The 27,665-nt window shown below is 41.6% G+C and overlaps 1 protein-coding gene across 2 annotated transcripts in view; it reads right to left on the minus strand.

The window, feature by feature from the left end:
- EPHA6 (EPH receptor A6) overlaps positions 1–27,665 on the minus strand; it is a 270,673-nt gene that overhangs the window by 97,211 nt on the left and 145,797 nt on the right. For both annotated transcript variants that reach the window (XM_035116101.2, XM_060273658.1), the window contains 2 exons: positions 16,984–17,108; positions 4,942–5,104 (listed from right to left, as the gene is read on the minus strand). In XM_035116101.2, the coding sequence (XP_034971992.2) occupies positions 4,942–5,104; positions 16,984–17,108 (288 nt within the window). The remainder of the gene's footprint in view (positions 1–4,941; positions 5,105–16,983; positions 17,109–27,665) is intronic.

The raw sequence follows: 27,665 nt of genomic DNA on the forward strand, positions 1-27,665 counted from the left end.
TGCATTCAGCCACAACCCATCTTTATGGCCAATTTTCACACATATTCTGATCACTTGGTGGAAATCTCACTTAGGGCTGAATGAAGCCACCAATATCATTACCCTGCCATGAAGGCAACAACCTTTTCTCCCTACACAGTGCTCCTGGAGATGACTCTATATCACCTTGTAACATCATTCCCAGGAACACTTTCAGCCATACTTTGAAAATGTGTGCCAGAAATCATGCTGCCTAGCTGCTTGGAGTATTTAAAATATATATTTTTAATCTAAGCTATCTAATTCTTCACCAACAAAAAATAAAAAAAAATCCTTCCAGCAGCACCTTAGAGACCAACTAAGTTTGTCATAGGTATGAGCTTTCGTGTGCATGTGAAGTGTGCATGCACACGAAAGCTCATACCTATGACAAACTTAGTTGGTCTCTAAGGTGCTACTGGAAGGAATTTTTTTATTTTGTGTTTTGACTACGTCAGACCAACGTGGCTACCTACCTGTAACTAATTCTTCACCGTGAAAATCTGATTCCCCCGCTGGAATGTGTGTCTCCTACTCCCAGTATCGAGGAGAGTTTTCAGACACAGACACCCTCCTGTAACCTCTGGAATTTTGGCTGGGCTGACAAAGTCAGTGCAGGCTTACTCTCACTAGTTTAGTAAAATCAGATTTTATTAGCAGCCATTTCCTAGTTAGCCCTGTAAGCTTATTACTGATTAGAGGCGATTTCAAAATATATTTTATGCACTACTACATCTATGAATCCTCATGTAATATAAAACTACATCCTCTTTGATTAATTAACTTTTCTTATTACTCCTGCAGCGTCAGCCAAGTCCTCTTTCTGCTTCATGTATCACCAATAATAACCATTCCAAAATGTCTGGGTGCTTCTCGTATTTATCTAATTTTATCTTAAATAATTGAAGTAGTACAGATTGCATTCCATCTAACAAACCAGGAAAAATATCACTCACTAAGGGGCATATGAGCTTTTAGAAAAGTAAGATTTTTTTTTTAAAAAAAACCATTCCTATTCTTCTTCTTGACTTCTTGTACAGATGAAGTAATTGCTATGGTATCTGTATTTTATTAATATGTTATGGTTTTTACTACATTGTGTCACCTGCCCTGGGTTGTTTTTTTTTAAAAGTGGAACATACCTCTTTACAGTAAATATTGTATTTGATATCTGTTCTTTTCAGCATGGGTTAATCAGTACATTTCACAGAATCATAGTAGAGTTGGAAGGGCCCACAAGGATCATCTAGTCCAACCCCCTGCAATGCAGGAATCTTTTGCCCAAAGTGGGGCTCAAACCCACAACCCTGAGATTTAGAGTCTCATGCCCTACCAATTGAGCTATCCCTCATTTAACATTATTGTAACATTTAAAAAATCATATAACTTTAAGCTTATATCCTTGTAAAACAAATCTATATGTAGAAAGTAATAATTCTTATCTCTCCCATTCAGGGCCGTCTTAAGTCTATCCAGCGCCGTGGTTCAGAGATCCCTCTGGCGCCCCGCCCTGCCTTTCCAAGCCGGAAAGCCAGAGCCACGTGCTGCCCTGGGGATGCGCGTGCATGTGTGTGCGCACTTCGTTTTAGCAACTGCGCCTTGCGCACCTCCGAGCACCGCTCCCCAACGCTGCCATGCCGTGCCTTCTACTTCTCGCCCGCCATGAGCAGGACCGGCAACGGTGATGCCGGACTCGCGCTTTGCCAGGCAGGGCCAGGCACACCGGGCTGCCGGAGGGGGTGGCGTGATGGGCAGGGACGCTGTCAGCTGTGGCCAAAGCGGCTGTGTGGCTCTGCCGTCCAGGGAGCCCTGGCTGCCGCACCGATGGGAGGCTCGTGGCCGGCTTCCCCGCAATGGTGCCCACAGCCCGAGAAGAGGCGGGTGAAGGTGGCGCTGCCGGCGGGCCTTGACGGTGTCTCCTCTGGCAGGGAGAAGACGCAGTGGAGGAGCCGGACTCAGGAGCTGCCAGAGCTCTTTCCACAGCACACCCCGGCCTCGCCTCCACATGGGCAGCGAGGGGCGCTTGCTCCCCCCTACTCACTGGGGCACCCCTGAGAGTCAGGTGCCCTGGCGTAACGCGCCAGTCAGCCCAGTAGGAAAGATGACTCTGCTCCCATTTTGCAGAAATATTATGACCTAATGGTTCTGTTTAGTGTGGGGAAGAAAAACAAAGGGCCATTTACCAGAGATGAACATGAATTACAATACAATTCTATACAAGTCAATTTTGAAGTAAGGTCCACTGTCAATAGGGCTTACTTCTATATGAGTGAGCATAGGAACATTTATTTAGGAGTATGCACATTTATTTAGGAGTATATTTTATTGAACATAGTGCAACTTCTGAGAAGTCATGCATAGGATTGCTTAATGTTATCAGTCTGCACCAAGCAAATTTGCTATGAGATATGAACTATTGAGTATTAGTTCAAACATGCTCAACTAAATTATTTTAGCCCAGTGTTGCTGGGGTCAGTCATAATTGCAGACTAATGATGATGTGAAAACCTTTCCAAACATTCAAGTCTGAACACTGAAAGTTCATCATTTTTACCGCAGGAACTATCTAAAATCATCATGCAGGGTGATTTGTTTGGGGAAACAGAAGCCAATGCAGAGATGTATGTGACAGGCAAACCTTTAGCAAAATATGTACCACTGCATGTTACAAGTGAGATACAGTCATACCTTGGAGGTTGAACGGAATCCGTTCCGGAAGTATGTTCGAAAACCAAAGCGCAGCTTCCGATTGGCTGCAGGAAGCTCCTGCAGCCAATCAGAAGCCGCAGAAGCCTCGTGGGATGTTCAGATTCCAAAGAATGTTCGCAAACTGGAACACTCGCTTCCGGATTTGTGCGTTCGGGAGCCAAAACGTCCAAGTACCAAGGCGTTTGGGATCCAAGGTATGACTGTATTTGATCTGATACTGAGAGGCTGTTATTTATTTATTTTTTACACAAGTTGTCCTATAAAGATATATCTCTGTACTTAATAAATGAATGCTTATACCTGTTGGAATCCCAGCATCAGTTATAGTGAACAGCACACAGATGGAGTACACATGATTTTCCTGTAGAGAAATCTGATTATCAAATGCTGGAGATAGAAGGGTTAGGCTTCATGTATAGCAGCATAAAAGGTTCTTAGGGACCTCCATCTGTCAGCATTGGAGAGAAAATGCTGGACTACAAGGGTCTTGATCTAAGGAAGCAAGACAACTCTTGCATTCCTGTAACCACTCTAAATATTTCCCATTTCAGTTTGCAATGCAGCATGAATAAAACTCAGAATGTCTTACAGAGGCAGTAACAAGAGCTAGGAACCCTTCACAAAAAGTATTTGCATCACAAATGTTTTCAAATCCCAAAGTTTAAATACACTGTTACTTTTTAGCTGTTCTATTCCATGATTCTACTAACACTGCTTAATGACTACAATGAAATGAAAGCTAAAACTTTCTATTGTCACTTCAGGCCAAAATTCTACATTCAATTACTTCCCTTGATTGTGTTTATGGCTTGTATAAATGTATCAGGTACAGCTATGAGCTGGGTCTTTCTACTAAATACCCCTTTTACTCATGCTACCACCACAGATCACTAAAAACTGAACATCTCACCACTCATGTAGCCAAGAAAGAGGCATGTAGTGTAATACAACTGATTTATTATTTTATCCACACCCCACTCCTGAACACCCCACTCCAACTCTCCCCAAACTGGAGCTGCCACTCAGCTGCACAACACTCGTATTCAAACTCTCAGCTAATCATCGCTCACCAAAACACTGCAGCTCATTCTCCCCCCTCCCCCTCTAACATTATCTTAAATCAACTATTATATTTACCATTAGGCAACATCACCCTGCTTGCATGTATATACATGTATATACAACTTCAAATGCAAAAACACCAGAACATCACACACATCTTGGTTTTCATTACGTAATTATTAGGTGAAATGCTAAGAGGCCGTAGGATGTTCTAAGAACATGCAACAATCGTGGGCAATTGTAGGGCGTAGGAAGGGTGTGTGGTCTGCCCCGGGTGTCATCCCTGAGGGGGTGACAAAATGGTAGACTGCAGGGGGCGGCACTTACCACGGGGCCTTGCTTGCAGTGCACCTGAGCCACACATCTCTCCTGGGAGTGATGCGGTGGCTCGGGCCCTGCGCTGCCTGAAACGACAACATGGGGCTTGCATCTGCCAGGCAGATTCTGTGGGCAGCTCACCGCACTGCCCTGTGAGTGGATCGCCGCAGCGCCCCCTGCGCAGATTGCCCCATCCCCGCAGCTCCAGGAGCCAGAGCAGCTAGCTACACCCCTGTATACAAATTCATCAGTTTCCCACTAGGGATTCTGGGACTGGTAGTTCAAATCCCATTTCCCAGCTGTAAACAACAACCTGCTGTGGCTTGGGGGTGCCTGCCACCCCAACATCCCCATGCCTTTTTCCAAGATAAGTTATGGAACCCATAGGTCGGGGGAAGGAAAGGTCATGGCAGCAATAGGCACTGTATCCGTGCCCTATGAGTTTTCATAAGAGTTCAGATCAAAACCTTACAAAAAGCGTGAACTTTTGCAAGCCTTTATTTCAGGACAAGCTAAAGAACAATTGTGCATCTCTTAGGAACTTCAAAAGTAAAAGTTGAAGAAAAACTGCAGAAAGAGATGGAGAGTATTCTGAGGTCCGGCTTTGTTTTGAAACAATGTACCATATTGATTTCTTAAATTGGGGTTCAAAAAAATAGGGGTCGTCTTATACATGGGGTAGTCTTATACAAGGAAACATACGTTAAAAGTGATCCATCTATGTATCCTTCCCAATGTGTTTATAATGTAATTTAGACCTAGTGCCTAGCTATGTCAAACGCCTGCTACTTTTGTCACACATGCCACGTTTCTGTGTCTTTGATTAAGACTTACTTTCGTCTCCAGTTTCAAATTCAAACTTCTGGCTATAGCCGCTGTATCCTGTTGCAGTCCTGGCTCTGATATGAAATATGTACTTGGTGGCCGGTTTGAGGCCTGTGACGATAACACTTGGAGCCTTTGACCTTGTGGAGGAGTAGCTGAGCTGCTCATTCTCCTGGGGGACAAAAGGGGGGGAAACGATGTCAAGTTGAGTTGTGAAAGCTGCGTAATAACAATCTTTCAAAACTAAATTCTTATGAATGCCAACGTGTGTTCAGAAAGGGGTGACAGCTATTCCATGATGTATGGCACAACCTATACTTAGACAGATCTTAAGAAATGTGTTATCTTTCATATGGTGAGAACGGTGTCCTTGTGAATTGGGTTAGTAATTAGACTGGAGACAAAATAGTATGAAATTAGTACAAAACTACATACAAAGCAAATGGCAGCAAAAATGACAGCTATATAATTTGAATAATGGACAAATTAGATTTCAATAAGGACTAATCAAGCATAACGTATAGGTGTGGGAGCATTCAAATGCCCGCTACTCACTTCTACCCGCAGGTAGTGCCAAAAGGCAGGCGCTATCCGTGGGTAGACCTGTGGGTAAAAGAAAATGAAAATTAACTCTTTATTTTTATGTTTGCAAACCTGAAACAGGATCCTACTGTCTCACTGGTTTGGAAATCAGTTCTTAATGTCCCTTTAATAAATGTCATAGCACAAAATGCCTCACACTAATAAAGCAGCTGTTAATCTGGATTTGGCAAATTATTTAGGAAATGGTTACTGGGTAACTTCACACATAGTGTTTTCTTTTTCCAGATATAAAAGCCTGTAGTGGAAAAGGGAACGCATACATATATTTGTGTACATTATAACATGTAAAGTTCTTGCATGAGTGTGCATTGCCAAATATATATGTGTTGGAAACCTAATGTACAGATGGTGAAATAAATGTGTGTGTAATCTTGAGATTACACATGTTAAGATCACATATACATGTGCTTTCATCTTGACCTGTACAGGAAAATTCAAGGTCTGAAGTGTCCCTAAGAGCTACCCCATCTCTCTCTCTCTCTCTCTCTCTCTCTCTCTCTCTCTCTCTCTCTCTCTCTCTCTGTGTGTGTGTGTGTCTTTAGAAACTATTTTCTGTCCAGAGGCCACAATGCAACAAAATTGTAATTTACAAGCTTAAGTGCATCCAACTCTATTTTTATTGTGGCCAGATTTTCTTCTGAGTTTCATGCTGGCAGAAAGAGGAGAAGGCGTCAGGGGCTATTAAAAGAACTGTGAGTGGAGGGGTGTCATTCCTTGGACCCCTGGGAAATTTTCCAAACCCGCTGTACGTGGAACTGGAGTGCAACTGACTGTTGAATGGGATACAGCTGTGGGCAGCCGGAGGAAGCTCTGTCCACCTTGGGCTTGCCCATAAAAAGCAAGCCTAGAGTGAAAGACTCGGGTGATATCAGCAGTTTCCAAGAATCATCCTCTTTCTGAGACTTTTGTGAGCTGCGAATCTGTTTGGGCCTTAGGTGAGAGCCAGGGTTGATGGGTAAAATCCTGGATGGGAGCTGGCAGGCCGAGAGGGAAGGTATTTCAGGAGAAGGAATTGATATTGGTTTATATTTACAGTATTGGTAATTTTGTAGGAAAGTAACATTTTTTTTAATACTTGCTGTTGTTTAGGTCTGTTGTTGTTTTAGTTTTCTGTACTTGCTTAGAGATATTTTTATACAGTATATTAAGTGGTATAGAAACAGTGTAAATAAATATTAAATAAGTGCTCTTGTAAGGCTCTGGTGGATTCTGTTTTGGGGCAAAACAGTTCACATGCTTAATTACGAGCAAGAAGCATATTTCTAGTTCACTAGGCAACTGCCATTGCTCTCTTTTTAGTTATTTGTATTTTAAAGTTTTCAAGAGATGTTCCACAATTTTTGCATGAACTACTGAAAACATATTTGTGTTGTATTTGTGGTGTGCCCCCCTCACTGCATCATCCCAAATTTCTATTAATTTATTCATTAAAATAAATAAAATGCATTAACAGGTGTACACGCACACATGATATCAATTATCTACACACATACTCAGACATTATATGTCTCAAAGTAAAAATATTCTGTTTATATTCCTCATTCCTCATTGTTATATATGTCAGTTGGTACCGGTATATAGTAATAAGAACTATTCCATACTACTTTGAATTTTATCCTCATTTTCTTGCTTTGTCTATACCATCTGCTCACGTCAGATGCTTCTTTGACCAACAGGTACTGGACACACCATGGGGACCACTCTGATTACCAGTGTCAAAGGGCTAGGCATTTAGAAACTATGATGATTCTATGAAATGGCATCATGTGCAGTTTGTTCAGTTCCTATGTGTTAGGTACTCATCCAAGGTCAGCTCCAATCTTTTATATTTATCTTCCTCGCCTTTAGGTTACCTTCAGTATGATAACAGAATATCTTGTCCATAATTCAGGTTAAAACAAAATTGTCCACAAATATCTACATAACATAACTGGCACCCACAGGGCACCTTATGAATCCGTAATATGATAAAACAATCTTCAGAAATGTGGTGCATTAATTTACCATAAGGCACTCTCTTCCTGATAACTTGAAAGAAATAAGGTGGAGGGCAAGGAGAAGAACTAAGGAATGTAGCAGAGCTGAAGCTTTTGGGTAGTACATCTTTACCATGAAGCAGCACCTCGTATATAGAACTGGCCTAACTCTTAGAATTGGCCAAACTCATAATGTAATGCCGCTGAAGTGATTTATGGCACAGCAAAGTTTTTAACACTGCTCAGGAGGAATCGTGCATGACCACTATCTCAACAGCATAAACTAAACACAACAATTTCAATATGATTAAGTTGTGGTGCTGAGGGAAAATGAAGCACCAGAGAAAAAAATTAAATGATCTGTGATGCTCATAATTCAAAACCGGGTAGACAACATGAAAAACTGTACTATAGGGTGTCTTCAGGTTGCTATTTATTTTTTAATGAAGTCTCCAGCACATTATTACATTCTGCAATAGCAATCAACATGTAAAATGAACAAGGAAAATATAAAATATGTACATATAAATAGAATGTACAAAGGGTACAAACACCAAACAGATTATTATAAAATGATATTCCCTAAAAAGCAATTAAATTTTGCCTGCTCAACAAGTGTTAAGATTATGACACAACTAAAGGGACAAATCAGACTCTGTTGTTTGTTTTTAATGAGGAAGGGAGATGTGTCTGGAAGGAGAAAAGGGGCAGCAAAGCAATCACAATGGTTTAGGGGAGGGAGAGGTATGGTGTGGGAAGTAGTGCAGGCTGGGTAGTGACTGTGCCATGTGCCAGCCTCTCTTCCAACCTCCGGAATTGTGTTCATCCTACCAGCCAGCCCTGATGTCTGTGGCTACTGCTCTGAGTAAGACTTCCCTCATCCATTATCTGATTTTGGATGAGGAGGCCAATCTAGCCTGTATCACTGAGACCTGGGCAGGTGAGGAAGAAGAAAAAGAAGAAGAGGAGGAGGAGGAGAATGAGTAGTTTGGATGTGATATCCAGCTTTATCACTACCCTAAGGAGTCTCAAAGCAGGGTGGAGTTGGTCTCACCCAGTTGTGGCCACCTGGGTACACGGTGCAGCATTAGGGCAGACTTGAGGGGTGGGGAGAGGGAGTTGCTTTGATCTATATAAATTCTGTCTCTCTCTCTCCAGGCTTCCTGTATAGCTTGAGTAGGGCATCTAGTCTGTGTGTTCCTGCCAACTGGGACAGATTAGGGATTCTGCTGGTTTAACACCTGCCTTGTTGCCCAGTTGTCCCCCCCGTTGACAGAGGTGGTGTTGAGGACTCACAAACTGCTGGTTTGGGGAGACTTCAACATCCATGCTAAGGCAACTGGTTCTGGGATGGCTCAGGACGACCATGGGGCTGTCCCAAAATGTCCCCAGCCAAATGCATGACTGCAGTGGCTGCCAATTAGTTTTGGGGCCCAATTCAAAGTGCTGGTTCTGACCTATAATGCCTTAAAGGGCTCAGCACTGCAGTACCTTGGATGAGTACCTAATACATAGGAACTGAACAAGGACTGCCTCTCCCTATATGAACTGACCTGGACCCTGCGATCATCATCTCAGGGTCTTCTTTGTGTACTTCTGCCCTGAGAGGACTGGAGCGCGGCAACATGAGAACAGGCCTTTTCTGTGTGATGACTCTCCACTTGTGGAACGCTCTCCCCAGAGACTCTTGCTTGTCACCTTCGTTACATATCTTTAGACACTTGGCAAAAACATTCCTCTTCTCCCATGCCTTTGGCTAATTAAACAATCTATGGCCTTTAAACTCTGCGAGTGAGGGTTTTAAAAAAATATTTTTGTTTCTTATTATGCTATGCATTTTTGTGTTTTTTTACATTGTAAATTGCCCTGTGATCATCGGATTAAGGGTGGGTTAAAATGTAATTGATAAAAATAATTAAATTGCTTGCAGTAGTTTTTCTCAGAAAATATTGTCAAAGTGTACTGGGATATTTTTTATCACATTTTTCTTTTCTATTGTCACATTTGTCTCTAATCTGGAAACAAGTTTTGTAGCATGAAATAATGATTAAATATTGAATGTACATTTTGGCCTTTAAAGTTTCAAATTCAGTTTCCATTTAGCCCCTCAGCAAAACTGCCAACAAGAGGAGTGGGTGGAGGTGGGTGGGATATAAATAGTTGAGCTAAATAGCTGAGTTCTGATTGAATATCACTTTAATGTGGCTTATGTAGCCAGGACGAAGAAAGAAGCAAATTTGAGGTGAGTGGAGATGGGGAGCACACAAAAACAGCATAGGCTGCAGACAGTTCTCATACCTAGCAAAATGGCAGACATTTGATAACCATGGCATAGAATTATTAATGTTTATTATCTCTAAAGGGACATGGAGAAATGGATTCAAAAATGGATTCTAAATACAAAGCAGATCTAAAGTTACAAGGTTCAATAACATTGAAAGCTTAGGCCCATGCCTTAAATCAGAATGTAATCAGGGTTAGTCAAGGTGGAAAGTGTATGCTGGAAAAAACTGAAATGGCTCAAATATTGATTGCTACATTTTCCAGCTGCCGTTTAATGCTCCAGTAATGCCTGTTTTCCTACATGAAAGCTTCAGAATCAATATGTCAAATACTGTGTTATGTATGTTTATGAAATTGGCCCAAAATAATACAAGCGATGCAGTTAATCCCAATTCCCAATGTGGCAGAGTACTGTAATGAACAAAAGGATATAAAGCAGTGCTGAAGATAGTGACGATCTCATTCAACAACATGCTCTACCTACCCCAAATATTGATTGCATCTTCATTCTCACTATAATCTCTAGGATCTTATAAATTTGGACTCATACTTCTTCAGTGGATTTAAATCCAGCTGTCTTAATTGAACAAACCTTTATTTCTATGGCACTTTAGTATTTTAACCCCTTCTGCATTTAAGGTGTTACAAATAATATTTCCCCCATAAAAATATCTAGCATCATAGATTTACTGAATATCCCACAGTTCAGTGACATGGGATAACGTCTGAGGACTTTTAATGATTTTGAAGATATGGCAGGAGCTTTTTCATCTTAGGCTGTAAGAGCCATAACAGTTACATTTAAATAGACCTGAAATAAATAAATAAATACCCACAAAAAACAGCTATAAAGATAACCATCTAAGACATGTGTCTGAAGAAAGGCAGGCTACATGACCAATAATATTATTTCCGTTGTTAGGTGAATCTTTGTTTCACGTATGTAGGTTCCATTGAAGTAAAAAATAAATGGCCAGATATGGTCCATCAGTTGCTTCTATCTCCCCAAATCCTGAATTTTAAGGGTCAGTTTGCAATGTAGCCTGTACAAGGCATAAACTGCTACAATGTATTTCATGTACCTCTTGTTTATACAGGACAGCTTTTTGCAGTTGCAGGCATGCACGTGTCAAATGATAATTGCATTCAGGAATTCAGTGCCTGTAGTTGTGTGTATTAGTATTTAGATTTTGCCATCTTTCATCTGAAAACACGTTTATAGGAGCCTAATCCTACATAACAGCAGCAGAGCAAAAGATCAGACTTTGGGTGTGAGGACCAGCACAAGGAATTTCCTCTTCCCTTGCTCTGGTGCTGGAAACTAGTCCTTCTCATCCAGCACTGCTGCTCCAATATATATTTTTGTACCGTGTTTCTCACATTATAAGTCATGTCTTATATTAATTTTTTCCTGAAAAAAACACAGCATGGCTTATTTTCAAGGGATGTCTTAATTAAAAAATAAGTACCGGTACCGGTATCTGTGCAGACGACAGACCTGCTCCCACCGGGTCTTCGCGCGCGGCAGGCAGAGGCTGCAGCCGGGTCCTGGGTCTTCGCGCGCGGCAGGCAGAGGCTGCAGCCGGGTCCTGGGGCTGCGTGCGCGGCAGGCAGAGGCTGCAGCCGGGTCCTGGGGCTGCGCGCGCGGCAGGCAGAGGCTGCAGCCGGGTCCTGGGGCTGCGCGCGCGGCAGGCAGAGGCTGCAGCCGGGTCCTGGGGCTGCGCGCGTGGCAGGCAGAGGCTGCAGCCGGGTCCTGGGGCTGCGCGCGCGGCAGGCAGAGGCTGCAGCCGGGTCCTGGGGCTGCGCGCGCGGCAGGCAGAGGCTGCAGCCGGGTCCTGGGGCTGCGCGCGCGGCAGGCAGAGGCTGCAGCCGGGTCCTGGGGCTGCGCGCGCGGCAGGCAGAGGCTGCAGCCGGGTCCTGGGGCTGCGCGCGCGGCAGGCAGAGGCTGCAGCCGGGTACTGGGGCTGCGCGCGCTGCGCGCTGAGGCTGCAGCCGGGTCCCGGGTGTCCGCGCGCAAAGGCTACAGCCGGGTTCTGGGGCTGCACGCGCTGCGCGCTGAGGCTGCAGCCAGGTCTCGGGGGTTAACGCGGCAGCAGCAACCCTTCTTTGCCACAGACCTTCTTCCACCACCCGGTACGGCTTATTTTCGAGGTATGCCTTATATTTTTCCACCTCAGGAAAATCCTGCCATGCCTTATTTTGTAGGGATGCCTTAAAATATGAGAAACACGGTACAACATCAGTGTAATGCAAAGGCCTTTTCAAGACAGCAAGGGACTCGTAAGAAAGGTAGAGCAATTAGCAGTCCCATAGAGAAACTGGCCTCTGCCGCCTTCCTCACATAGGATGCTATGCTTGCTCTATAACTGTTGCAGTGCAGCCAGGGATAGGATTGGGCAGTAAACTTTGAAACTGCTGGTAGCAGTTATTAGCACACATCCAGCCCATAACTACCTGCAAGCACCAGTGTAGCATCTCAATTGCCTCTCCGGAGTCAGATGAAACAGAGAGCTAGAGCTAGGTGTCACTTGCATATTGTGTCATGTGACAAAGGTATTTGAGAGCAGAAGCAGTAAAGGAGTCTAGAAATGTTGTGAAAAGCTGAAAAGCTGCAGAATCATTTAGCATGCTGAATCACTGTGACTCATCTTAAGGTATTGTATCTGCTTGCAGGCAGACTCAGTGTCTCAGTGTGTGTGGTGGAGCCTGTGCTCAATGGAGACTGTTGGTGCAGAATGCCTCTGTGTGACTCAGTAACTCTGTGCATGCTCTGAAGCTAGTTTAATCTTCTGTTCACTATGGTGTTATTTGCAAACAAGTTTATTTTAACTCAGTAAAGCTTTTATTCTTTTACTGAACAAGACTCTGCATTATTAATTTACGCTGCACGTTATATTGATGATGCCAAATCACCTGAGGACAGCTCCCAGTGGCTTCATATAGATGTTAAATAGTATGGGGGACAAGATGGAACCCTGCAGTACACCACAGGAAAGCTCCTATGGTGCCAAACCATAGCCTCCCGTAAATGCTTTGTGGAAACAGCCCTCGAGATAAGAACAGAACCACTGAAGCATAATGCCCCAGGCGTCAACCTCCCACAGGGCCTCCAGAAGGATGCTGTGGTCAACAGCATCAAAGGCTGTTGAGAGATCAAGGATATTAAGTAGGATCACACCCTTCCTTTCTTTCTCCTGACAAATGTCACCAGCTAGCCTGTACAAGCCAGTTTCATTGTCATGGTCAGGCCTGAAGCCAGAACGGAATGGATCCAAGTAATCAGTTTCCACCAAGCATGCTCAAAGCTCACCTTCTTGAGCACGTTGCCCCAAAAGAGGATGTTCACACCTGGGTAATAGTATTAAACAAGTATCTTAACAATTTCTGAACATTACAGAAGAAATACCTACAACGCCTGTCTATTTTAGTTTGCTATCCACATATTCAAAAAAAGGCATGTAGATTATGATAACCATATGCAAGTAGGTTCTGCAAATTAGTTCTGCTGCATGAACATTATACATTTTGGGTGCAGCTCACGGTACCAAATAAGTTGACTGTTGTAATATAATTACATTCTTTTCTTGCTAGGATAAACCCCCTCCACCATGGGAGAAGGAAGAACTAAAGGCAAGAAGTAGTAGGTCCTGGAAATTATGGAACTAAATAGGCTTGGGGGGGGGGTATTTGGCAAAAAAGCTTCCCCCAGCAGCCATAGCCAAGCACTCATGAAATCTACCTTCCTTCCATCTCTCTGACAGTCCTCCATTAAGAGTTCCGATATAATGCTAAACCATGATTTAGCATTACAAGAACAAACCTGTGTGAGCCTTGTTGCTCCCATACCTCTCCTCTGGTAGCCTGCAAGGAGAAGACTGGAAGCTTCTGCTTACATTTTTAATTACAGGCAGTTTAGTGTCTTGTCCACTTGCTTCAACTTACATGTGATCTCTTTGGTTTATTATTATTGGATTATTTGACTGCAGGTCAGTAATGTGTTTATGGAATACAGAGCTAGCCAAACCACAAGGTATTTGGTCACTAGGCAGTTACCGTATAAAGGGGTGCATGTGCTATTCATGTAGCAACTTTAGCATTACACAGAGCTATAGAGATAGGAGGGGATGTGAATGACCTGCCTGTTTCCTGCATTACATTTGAAATCAGAACTTGGATATGACTTCCACAGACAGATGTGTCAGAGTTATAGGCATCTGGGTGTTACACAATGACTGACATGCATTCGGTCCTACTTTAGATATAACGGGAAAGCTTGGGAGAAAAGAGAGACACTGCCACTTTCTGTCCCTGCCCCAGTGTAATATCTGTAACAATTTTATTCCTAATATAATTTTTTTTGAGTGACACCATGATCATTGTTAACTACCCTGAGATCAGTAGAAGTCTGTAAAATTCTACATTGATTTTTTTTGGGGGGAAGGGGTGTTAGGGTGGGCTCACATATTCCTGTAATGTGTCAAAACTTGCTGTTTCTTTTTTTGCCTTGGATCCAATGGTGTTCTTCCATGAGAGGAAAGGTCATTTTTGTGTGGAAGGGTTGCTTCTAACATAGAAAAATAAATGTTTCCATTCCAGAAAAGTCCTTTCATTTGCACAATTCTTTGTGCAAAACTCTCTTTGCCTCTTAAGACCTTTCAAAAGCCCATTTGTTTTTAGCTCCCATATTTACTATATCTCTTACAGAAATAATCTGTCACTGAGGGCAAGAGGCCTCCCCCTGGATGATCCAACAGTTCACGGAACAGAGCTCACAGTTTCCTTCCACACACAGGTCTTCGTATCCAAACCCCCATTTATATTTTTTTCTAGGCTTTTTGTCACATACATAATCAAAACAGGGAATAGTAAAAATTTCCAATTATTTTCATTACTATAAAATGCTCCCATGCATGTCCACACAGCAACACATCGGGGGGCGGGGGCGGCAGCAGACTCTGGAGTACTAAAGTGTAGCAAATCCACTTAAATACAGTTCTGAAATCATATATTTATATGAAAGTATCTCCTCAATTATAAATGTACCACTGCTAATTTGATATACGGTTGAACAGGCATCACACACCCTGCCTATGATGAAATACATGGCAATTTTACTAAGAAATATTTTACACTCAGGTCTGTTATTAAGATAAGCACTGTTTGTACAAGGTCACTGCAAACACAAGATGTATCAACTGAGTCAAATATCCACTATAACATAAATGTTTTTATGAGCAGCAGGTGTATTCCTGCAAAAGACTATAAAGCTATTAACTGCTCAGTAAGGAATACATAATAATAGGTTGTTAACTCAACTGCTCTGACAAGAGCAGGGAGAAAGGACACTTTAAAATCATTAGTAAGGCCTGCAGAAAATGAAGATAGTCTACACACTATGATTTTGAGGCAAGGGTGGTTTTGAGTCAAAAAGATAAATGGCTTGGATTCTAAGAGAAGTTAACTTGAAGAAGTTCACGGAAGGTAAGTTTTCTGAACTTTCCTCAACAGCCGCCCCCCCCCCCCAAAAAAAAACCCTCAATGGAGGATTGGGGCCCTCCTGAATTATGTGGGGTAGAGAAGGAAATTTTCATTCCATGAACTTCCTTACATTAACAGATTAGAATAGAAACCCATGCCCGGCAATGTCCCCCCTTTCCTCCAAGAACAACATTGTTCTTTTTATTTTAAAAGACACACTACAAGAGATATTTGTGGTGTTTAGGAAAGTTTTTAATATTTATTCTAATTTCATTTCCTCCTAAAAAGGGAACATTGCATAAGGTAAAAAATAAAAATAAAAATAACTATCTTAAACTGGAGGCAAACAGTTTTCATAGAGATTAATGTGTATAACAGGGGCAACATTACCCTTGCTGTACACAAATATTAATTTAGTCCCATTGGTTTGATAGCTATTGCAAGAATTTGAAGCAATACAAATATATCCAAACTGGTTTGTTGGAGACATTGGTGGGATGTGGGAGGAAAGAGATCCACTTCTATTGGGGGGGGGAACCCTACCAAAAGTATTCAGCCTTAGTTAGAATTAAGAGAATTATACCAGACTCGGTCCTCATGACCCTCCAGTGTGCATCTGCCTTAAGAAAATATTCAGAGCATGTTCTGTTCCGGTCTGAGCAGTCATTACATGACTGGTTTTGTTGTAGAAAGGTCAGCATTTTAACATAGCATTGGATATCAATCGGGCACTTCTAAAGATTAGCAATTCTGATAATCATCTTCACTGTTATTTTCTGTTGGGATATAATCTGCAAATGATAATTTGCTTGCAGGCATAATATTAACATTTTTTTAATGGGTACTATGGACTTATCCCAAAGGATGCTTGGTTTAGTAAAGTGTAGTTGCAATTTTGGTTGTGCACAAAGGTCATAACACAAAACTGTGCAGGGATAGTGTACATCAAGCTCCATTCACATAAGGGGTGTTTTTTATTATTAATTTCAGCATCAGGGAATAACCTATGAACTAAAATGTGGTAACATAAACATTAATAATCTGCTATTATCTTTACCAGAATGTCAACCATGGTGCTTGTCATATACTATCTCAACAGCATACCATCTAACTTACATCTTAGCAGTTTGCATACAAAAAGACACCATGAAAGCAGGTTACACATATTTATTAGTGTTCATAATCATCACCATCAAGCTGTTGAAATGCCATTAACTTGTTTAATATTGTCCAGAATTAACAGGCGTTAAAAACAAGTCATGCTAATTATGCTTATTAAGGTGAAAGATGCATATTAAACTAATGCTCTGATCATATTAGTACTTTGATCCTGCCAGGCTGTTATTTCTTTTTTCAGCGCTTTTTTCAATGACCTTTTGTCTGCGATGGAAGTACTCATGTGAAAGTTTCACCAAACATTTAGATTACACATGAGCACACTGCTACACTGTCACTGAGTAGCCAACTGCAGTACAAACTGATGGTAAAATATGTCTACAGCCACTTCACTGTGTCCAAAATTCAGTTTGACAAGGTACTGGGCCAACAGTAGACAAAACAGCCACATAAATGAGCTCTAGCTCATTCAGACAAGGTGACAAGAAATCTATCTATAAAACTGCAGGCTATAATGTATGTTGATCTATAAAAAAGGGACAATGTTAAAAACATGATGCTTTGAGGGTTTTATTTCATTTAAGTCAAGACCTACTTTCTCATAGTACTTGATCTCGTAGTCCAGAATGGCTCCATTAGGAAAATCAGGGTCTTGCCATGAGAGGGCAATGCTGTTTTGGGAAGCCCAGTCCTTCCTGACCATACCTATCAAGGAGGGTGCTGAAAAGGAAAAGGACAACTATGGGTTAAAGACAATGCAACATATTTAGACTATCACAAGGAGGTAACTTTGGGGTGGCGTCCGAAGGACATGCCAGCAGATCACATTGGCATTTTCAAGAGACTGGGTGGAACATGGAGAAGATATGTGCAGAATAACACATTAAGAAGTTCATTGTTCAAATGGGATTCACTCCAGAAACAGACATGTGATCCAACAAGTTTCTGTACTACTGTATTCAATGCCCAGAGAAAGTTTATTATCACAATATGAATTAATAGACACCATTTCTTTTGGAACTTGGTCAAATCTTGAAGTAAATATCATCTGTTCATACTTCATACTCATTATCGGTGTGACCAAGGGCATATAAAAAGTAGCATGACTTATTGGAGATATGAAAAAGTTTCCTGAGACCACATGAGCCTTCTGACCCAGGTCTGGAAGTTGCAGCTGGTACAGAACAGAATCCTGTGTCATATCTGCTCTGTGGGGCAGCCTTCTGGAAGCACATTACACGGATACTAGAACAATTGCACTGACTGCCTATGGGCTGCTGAGCCAAGTTCAAGAATTCTGTGTTTTCATACAAGATCCTACAAAACTTAGGACCTAGATAGTTGACAGAGCTTGTGTTACCATATAGAGCTACCCCACATTCTACCTTTGTGTAGGCACCAGGTGTTGCTAGATATTGTACAATAACAGTAAATGAGAACTCATTGGGCGCAGTATTCTACCTTGATATTGGCTATTTTGTCCTTGATTAGCAGCAGCTTGTAAAACTAAAACAGTTACTAGCCAGCAGCACCTCTGTGTTCCTGTATACTCAGACAATATTACCAGACCTAAAATCATCATCACAGGCTTATTCCCATGCTTATCCTACAACAAGTTACTAAATAATACAATTTACAAGTATTTTATGCTGTTTGCAAAGAATAAAGTTCATTGTCTATGCAAAAGAATAAAAGGACATGTATCCAAATTAAAAATGCCAGCATTCAGAAATTAGTGGAAGAAATTAGGACACAATGATACTGACCTCAAGTCACCACTATTCAACAAAACATTTTCAAGGGAAGGTTCTATTCAATTCAGATTTAATGTATCTATTGATTCCCCCCCCCTCTACATGTGCTGAATTAGCATGAGCATAGCATATCTAGCATGATTTTACTGTATATGTTGTTGTGATTTAATTACGCTGTCTTATTTTGCATCCATTTGGGATCTACATAGAAACATCACACACCCATGGCTACCCAATAGCTCCACCGTTTGCAGTTTTATTTGCTTGCTGCTGTACAGTACCTATGTGCGTGCGTGCGTGCGTATGTATGTATGTATGTATGTATGTTTCTCTATATATCTGTCAAGTGAGGATGCTACTTTGTTACCTTGATGAAGTGGGCACTTGCTTATGCCCCAATAAATCTATTAATCTTTAAGGCGCCACAAGACTCTTTGTTGTTTTTGCTGCAACAGACACACGACTACCCCTCTGGAATTTGTTACCTTGCTATAGCCATCTGCCAATTCACAGTTCTCCAATTACTTTTGAGAATGCCATCTGGAATTGTCAAAGGCCTTGCCAAAGTCACATTATATGCACTGCATTCCCTTTATCCATCAAACCAATTATTCTGTCAAGGAGGGGAATGAGATATGGTTAGTGATTTTTCCTGCTCCGCCTGCCTCTAGTGGTGGGAAGTTCAGAGCTGTCTTTTAAGTAGAAAAACAGTGGAAAGTAACCTATGGTGTCTATATCTGATCCTTTAGAACATACAGGTTGAACAGGCATGATCATCACACACAGAAAAAACAGAGAACTATCCTACCCAATTAACAGTCACACAGCCATCATGAACCCCACCCACAGCACAAGAAAATCTAGCTAACTCCAAAAGTCCGACACTGAATTCCTTTTGCTCCACCCTACAAATGGCCAAAAGGCCACTTAAAAATATTTTTAATTATAGGTCTATCAGAGTCACTTTAAATAAATTTTTAAAAACCTGCAATATGAACATACTTTTTATTAATTTTACAAAATACAAAAAAAGCAAAAAAAAAAGGTACATACTTAAACCCCTTTTCCACCTCCTTCCTACCCACCCACATGGGTCCTCCCCTGCCACAGAAGTATCCCATGTATGTGAACAGTCAGAGATGGTCCATTTTATGCTTGGGTTTCTGTCCTCCCCCCCCTCCCCTGACCCCAAAGCCCCCCCCTGCCACCAGGGAGCTCCAGCAAACCAGGGCAGTACGCAGGAGGACATCCATCCAACCATCTATTGTCATACCAAAAAAAGAAAAAAAGAGAAAAATAGAAATAGAAAAAAGGGGGAAAAAAAAAAGAAAGAGCGAAAAAAGAAAAAAGAAAAAACAATACAAAACAAAAAAATTTTCTTGCATTCATAGTTGTAAAACCATATTTTGTGGGCTTCCCCTCCCCCCCCCTTCCCCGGTTTTCATCCCTTTTTTATCATCTGCAACAGTTTCTTACTTTATAAAAATACACCTTTGCATCTTATACAACTTATAAATCAATTGTTAACATTTTCATCTAATATTCAAATCACTGAGAAATCAAACTTCCATTTTCTCTTCCCGTGCCTAATTTTTTGTTTTTTCTCCCTCTTTAAGCCTCCATATTTTCACATTTTCCAAAATCCATTCACTTTTAAAACTATAACTATTCTCAATTTAACCTTACATCCCCGATTGCCGGCTTCCCCCCCCAATCCAGCAAATTCCAAAATCAGCAGACCAGTTATAAACCTGTTAATCCATCCTTAATCACAACATCACTTTCCCTTCACCCCACCCCCTGTTTACAGTCTTTTGTCATCCAGGCCACCATACAGGACCCCTGAATTTCTTCTCTTCTCTGCATATTTTTTCCTTCTTCCCTGTGGGCGTTCTGGAGTTCCAATGATACCAATCGTGCCCCCCTCAAAAGCAGGGCACTCCATCCAACTTTTTGTAGAGTAGAGTCATCATTTTTTTCGTGGTGTGCTTCATTTTGTGTTGAATCATCACAATCCTCATCTTCTTCTTTTCCTTCCCCATCATTGTCATTCTCACATTCATCTTTTTCAGTGTCCAAAGCTTCATCTCCTAAAAAATCATATTCCGCCATCACCTCCTGGAATTTTTCCTGTAACTCTTGCCGTCGTGTCTCCTCTTGACATAACTCTATTCTTGTTTCCCACATTAAGGTCAAAACAGACCGCTGGAACTCAGGGGAACACTTTTTTGTTGACATATTTCAGTCCTGCCAAGGTCAAAACTTGTCACGTGGGGTGGAATATGATCACAGTTTATTTTTCGACTCCATTTTAACAAGCTGGCTGCATTCTTCAAGTCTTATTAACAATAAAGTTCGAACTCACATTTCACAAACACTTAAGCCAAAAAAGAGATTCCACAAAGTCCAGAAATACAAAGTGAAGTAAAATTTGACTCATAAATCCTGGCAACTCACTGGGTTGTCTGGGCTGCCGGCTCCCGAGTAGAAAGGTTTTTTTTCTTAGGCTGTACCTCTTATTGCAGAGCAGTCATAAACCGCAGTCTCTCTCCCCTTTTCACCCTGCATCAAAGGGGAGATTCTCTTTGATGCCTTTGAGGGATCCTTTGAATTGTAAATCTTCTGTTTATGGCCTCGGGTTTCTATTTACTGTCTCTTTTGTTGCCGTGGGGGGGGGTGGCTTCCTCTTTTCTCCCCTCTCTCCCAGATCCAAATTGTTTTATAATAATCCAAATCATGAGGTTACTTACAGTCTTTTCCAATCATTTTATTTTCGGAAGAATCCAGCGCTCTCCGCCTTCGGCTTGAAGCTTCTCCCTGCTAGAATAACGTTGCCGCTCAAAATGGCCCCCGCGACTTCTACCCTCCTCGCTCCGGAGCTCTTATTAGAGCTAGCCGAAAAGTTGGGGAGTCCGGATTGGGTCTGTGCCGAGCAAATTGCCCTCGGGACGCCCTTCCCGAGGTTCTAAGGGGCGCAGCGTCGCTCTCGCTGCCCTCCCCACTCCTAGCAGAGACGGGCCGTCTCGGAGACGAGACGAAGCCCCGCCGATCGACGCTGGCGCTGAACCCGGAAGCCTAAAAACCTGCAATATGTTCTCCTTTTTCATTATACATAAATCCAAACCCGCCATCCATTCCATGATGCGATAAGAATTTCCCCAAGCAATACAGCTAAAATATATAGACATGCAAACAAAGGACTCAGGTTGTTCTTAGCTTAACTGAAAACTTCCACTAAATACTGAATTCATTCCCCAAACCTGAACCCATCAAATCCAGGATGATTTTACAGCACAGCCTATGTATGCTTATTCAAAAGTAAAACCTACTTTGTTCCATGGCACTTACTCTAGGTCAGAGGAGAGAAGTTGTCAGTCAGTGTAGAAAACACTGAGTTAAATTGACCAATGGTCTAACTTAGTATAAAGCAACTTTCTATGTATCTGTATCACAAAATACAATATATATAAAGAAGCAATACTTAGCAACTCTAGACCCCTTTGGTCCAATGAGCTAGTACAGCTAACCCTCCTGGACCCATCTGATACTTCACCCATACCTTTTCACTGTTTCTATTCCTCAAATGTTGACATCTCTTAGGGCTTCTTTACTATTAGATCCACCAAGCTTCCTTCATTCTTTCCTATTTCTTGAGCAAAACTATGTCCACCGTGGCAATGCCAGGAATACACAACTGCAGCAAAATTGTTCTCCCTATGAAGTGCCACTGAAGGTCTGCAGTCCTTGATGTGACCTCTGTCCTGCTTTACAGGAACTTGAAGACCCCTGACTGTTTTGGTTTGAAACTGCATTGTTTTTTATACAGTACTGACCTTTTCAGTTGTTCTCTTATATGGATGGGGGGTAATTGACCGATTCAGTATCAGGGACTGTTTTTCATACACACATTTTCTCTTGCCTGTTTTTTTCCTGGAAAGATCACTTGTGGAATTCACCACAGACAAAGACCCAACTAGGCAACGCACCAGAAACCTTCCAAAAATGAACTGAACCACTCAGCCAGAATCAGGATCTAATGGCAGATCACACATGCACTGTTCCCCAGAAAAAGGACGTCCAAGTTGATGCTCAGTCTTATGGAAAGCAAGTGTGGATTCAGCCAATCATGATTTACCACGGCAATACCATCAATACAGCTTTTCTGTGGCAACTAATCCTCAGTCCATTTTCATAATAATGATTGAAAACACTACCCTATAAATCTGGGTTATCATGTTGTAAGTCTTTATACTATTTACATTCAGGAATGTGGAGCTGAGGCAGAGAGAGACACAGTATGCAAAAAACTATGTTGTCAGACAATGTTTTCAAACTTTACAGCAAGGAAGATTATTTTTGATGGCATCTCTATAGCAAGTGTTATATATGCTGTACTGTAATACTTTGGCAATCATTGCAGGATGATTTGAGACAAAAGTGAGTTTTTTGAAGAGATTCCAAAGTGGTATGGTCATTTTTCTACCATAGTTTTGGCAAGTCAGGTTTTTTATATCACCACGCTGTAAGAAAAATGTTACTGAAATCCTTGATGCTCTATGTTTTGTATGTTATGGCCAGTCACCAAGTTTTTAAAAATGACTTCATTCCCAGGTAGGAAGTTCCTGATTATTTATTTCCTGGCTTCTACGATCCTTTTTCTAAACCATAACACTAAAAGACTTTATATCTGGTCCAACACTATAATTTTTAACATACCTATCGGTCAAAAAAATACCACATTTGATAGGAATCAGGCTGCAAATATAAGAAGTGCTTCTTCTAGTGATTGTGCACCTTACACATGGTACAATAATGCCCTATTTCTATTTTCAGATGATCATCTCAAAACCAATGATAACAATTGAAAGGCCCATAAGTAAACTGCACAGAAAAGAGAGGAGGCAGGAGGGGGGGGGGACAACTTGTTTCCTTGGTAAGAGCATATGGTCAGGTGAAGAAGAAAGGTAACTTGTTGGCAGAAAGAAGTATTACCAAACACTGTTAATTATAAAATGTGTTACACAACTTTGTGCACTCTAACTTTGCAATTGAGGTTTTCAGCAGAAATGCGTACTTTCAGTGCTGCCAGAAAATACTATTATTCTTATAAGAAATGCCTCAACCTTTATTTCTATAACTGGATTACAATGGCTATGAAGTTTGACAGTAAGTATAACGTTATCTCATATATAGCAATAAATAGAGTCTAAGGTCATTCTCAGACTAGAGTTGAGAAAAATGCTATTTCAATTCACTGCTGCAAAACTATTTATTTCATTTGTTATTTTTATAAAGTCTGCAAGGAAAAGTAATAGAAAGATAGAAAAAGAAAACCATTATATTCTTAGCAACAGGACACCAAATACTGGAACACAGTGATACACATGCTGACAATCTGTTCCAGGCACAGTAGCTCTAATGCATGCATGGAGCTCCTCTGCTTGAAATGTTTTTCTATTCATTTCAATGGAATTACATTTCACAGAGAAATGAATGGGCCTTACTGTCAGGGCTGGGTGATGAGGAGTTGTGGAAGGTGGCAGCTGGAGAGCCCCCTAGGAAAGCCACAGAGGAGGAAGGCTCAGAGCCAGAGGAGTTGGTGGTGGGACACTGAGGACAGGTCAGAGGATGAAGAAGTGGTAGAATGACTGGATGCTGAAGCAGCAGTTGTTCGCCTCCTCCCTGCCACTGATCCCCTTCCTTGCCCTCTCCCTTCTTCCCCCCTCTTACCTTTGCTGTCTTCAGCCTCCTGCTCATGAGACACTGCATCTCCAGATGCCACACAGTTTAGGGTGGCATCCGGGAAAACTGGGGCATCCCAGATTGGGATCAGAAGCTGGGGAGCTTCTGTAAATTCAAGATGTCCTAATTAATTTGAGACACTTGAGGGGTCTGAGATGAACCAGAGGCAGGAAGCAATTCAGACTCTGGATATGAAGCCGGGAAGGAGGCACCAGAGGTGTCAGAAGCATCCATGGAGGTTTCCTCCTACTGTAGCAAGCTCCACCTCCAGTCTCCAAGGCCTTGAAGAGTCTTGCTTGTAGCAGAACAAAGGCCACAGATAGCTCCTCCCAGGTGCAGCTTAAGGCTGCTTGGGAGATATTAGGCTGGGGAGAAGTATGAAGCACAGGTCGTCAGTCCTTTTTTAAAAATAATTTTATTACTTTTCAATTACAGTCCAATAAACCACAGAGCCTAGGGCTTGCCGGTCAGAAGGTTGGTGGTTCGAATGCCCCACGACAGGGTAAGCTCCCGTTGTTCGGTCCAAGCTCCTGCCCACCTAGCAGTTTGAAAGCACGTCAAGTGCAAGTAGATAAATAGGTACTGCTACAGCGGGAAGGTAAACGGCGTTTCCATGCGCTGCTCTGGTTCGCCAGAAGCAGCTTTGTCATGCTGGCCACATGACCTGGAAGCTGGCTGCGGACAAACGTTGGCTCCCTCGGCCTATAGAGCGAGATGAGCGTGCAACCCCAGAGTCGTCCACGAGTGGACCTAATGGTCAGGGGTACCTTCACCTTTAATAGCTTCATTATATCAATACCAATTTATAATACAATTATTAATACCAATAATTCAAATACCAAATTATATAACACAAATAGTCAGTCCTGGTAACTGTGTTATAGGTGGTCAGTCTTACACTGAGGTTTCTCTGCTTATATGCTGCTTTCTTGAATAAATAATTAACTTTACTGCTCGTCTCTGAGTCTCCATACTGACCTGCAGCTGAACCAGCACTGACACTTACATGTAAACACATACAAATCTCTGGATCAACAAGCCAAAGGATCCATACTACTGGATTTAACTGAATGCATATTTCATCCTAGGATAAATCATGAAGGTGTTCATTTATTTAAATAACAACAACAACAACAACAACAACAATAATAATAGTTGGCTTTTTAACTGGATTTTAAATCTGGCCTGTAAATTATTTCATGTTGCCTCTATGCTAGGAAGCTGTTTCTAGTCATTGTTTGTTTGCTTTTAATTATTGCATATTGTGTTTTTAATATTTTGTTGTAAGGGGACTTTTATTTATGCACAGCTATATAAATTTATTATTACACATAATTACATAATTTGGACATATTCATACAAAACACCACGAAGTTCATTAAAAATATACAGAGCAACACTGCCCCCCAACTGATAACAGCTTTGGCAGCATACTAACAACAAAAATATCATCACTGTAGTGCAACAAAAGCTTTTGGGGGGGAGAGTTAAGTTTTTACTTGGCAGCAAATATATATCAGTGAAGACACTGGACAGACATCATTGACGAGAGTTTTCACAGATGGGGAGCAACTCAAAAGCCCCCCCCCCCACTATCATCCTCTGAGCCATTCTGAAAGAAGGCACCTGGAGAACGGCCTCAGATCAAGATCTAATGGTCTGGGTAGGTTCATATTAGGAGGGGTGTTCCAGAAGATATTGGATCCTAAATAACAAACAGCTTTATACATCAAGGCCAGCATTTGGGCTCAGAAATATGCAGGCAGCCGGTGTAGCTGCAACAGAACTGGTGTTATATGATCTATTTGCATTGAATGTGTTGTGTTAACTCAACAGGTTAGGCTTTTTAAAGCCTTTGCATCTAGCAATTGGGCTTTTTAAATGGAGGCTTTTAAAAACACCACCACCTACCGTAATTGCCAATTTGGGGCAATTTTTCAGGGAGGTTAACATCTCCTTTCCAGCAGTGACACTCTGGAACACCCCCTCGCAATTAGGCTTCAAAAAAGCTCACAATGGCAAGAAGAGAAGCTTTGTAGAAGCCTAATTTTAAAAATTGGGAGCTTAACCAAAAGCTTAATGGGGAGTGATTTTCAGGGGAAGGAAGGTTAACCCTCTTTAACCCTCTCCCCCATAATTCACTCATAGCAGTTAAGCACCAATGGAAGCTTTTTATTTTATTTTATAAAGATGAATTTCTGTAAGGGGCGGGGCCAAAGAACAGAGGATGTGGCTGAATGAAAGAGGCTCACAGAGGTCCCCCAATGGGAGTTAGTTCTATTGAGCTCTGTGCATCATACTTCTGAGTAGACGCATAGACTTGCACTGCAGATTTTCTACATACATAATTTTATTTGCATGCCGCCTTTCCATAGTTCAAACCATGCTCAAAATGGATTACAATGCGAAAAAATACCGTGAAGGAATAGTGATTAATGAATACACTTAGCAGATGTTAGCACTTGGAGGCTGGAAACACAGTCTATGTAAAACAAACGCATCAGAGCCTGGCTTTCAGTTACCGGTGGCTGCAGCATATTTGGAAACACTCAGTGTTTTGCTGACAGCATAACTGGCACAGAATCATAGGGACTAATAGATAATAAAGCTTGATTAGAAATGGTCTCACCGGGACGAAGAAGAAAATATTTTAGGTATACTGTTATTTCAGGCAAGAGGTCATTTTCACCACCTACACTATCTCTTCAATCATTGCATAAGGAGTGTAGAAGCCTGCCCTGTCTTTTGATTGATTCATTTTCCTTTTTTAACTCTTTAATGAGCATTTTTTTTCCTTGTGCCCTTATCACTATGGCATCGAACATTCATTCATACATTTGATTGAACTGTATCTCCTAAGATGCAGAATATGCTCCCATAGGAGGTGCAGCTTGTGTTGACATTTTATACCTTTAATTGGCAAGTTTATCTGCACCTTTTTACCCTGATTTGGGGTGGGGTGGGGAGGTGCTGTTTTTCCATTAACCTCTGCTTTTGAGCCCTGCTGTTTTGTTGAATTTACTGTGATTTTTAAGTACTTCATTTTTAAATTTCATGTAACCTGTCTTAAGACCTTTGGTAAAGCATTTTGGCAGGCTTACTTGGTGTTGTTTTTGAATGGGGGAGGAAACACTCAATATTAGCTCCTTATCCAAACAAAGGAGACAATGTTGCTATTCATAACCATAATGCAATAATAAATTTATACCCCACCCATCTGGTTGGCTGGGCTGCCCCAACCACTCTGGGCAGCTTTCAACACATATTAAAACATAATATGGATTTATGGGCATGTTGCTTGTGCAGTCAGGGCATTTTATAAAGGTGACCAGCATCCATCTAAATCATAGGGAAGGGAGTCTTTGTTTAAGAAACACACACGAGATGGTAGAAAGGGAAAGATAAACCTATCAGTAAAAAGAAGCTTTAAGATTAAAATAGTTATTAGAGATGCTACTTTCACTGTCTGGGAAAACTCAGTGTAGGAGAGCACCAGCTCAGCTTCAGAGCCTTATCCAAAGTCCTCCCTCTCTAAGGGACAGACCAGGAACACCTTCCCCATATGCTCTAGAAGCATATGAATAATGCTTTGTGTAGGTGCACAATCCAGACCCTCCAAGTGTCCCCATTTTCCAGGGACATCCCTGATTTAGAGAAGCCATCCCGGTTTCTGATTTGATCCTGAATTGTTCCACTTTTCCTTAGGATGTCCCCATTTTCATTGGAGAAATTTGGAAGAGTATGGAGTTATCCAACCCCTGAGCTGTCTGAAGGCAATCCT

This window comes from Zootoca vivipara, chromosome 4 (assembly GCF_963506605.1).
Source record: "Zootoca vivipara chromosome 4, rZooViv1.1, whole genome shotgun sequence".
Taxonomy (NCBI): domain Eukaryota; kingdom Metazoa; phylum Chordata; class Lepidosauria; order Squamata; family Lacertidae; genus Zootoca; species Zootoca vivipara.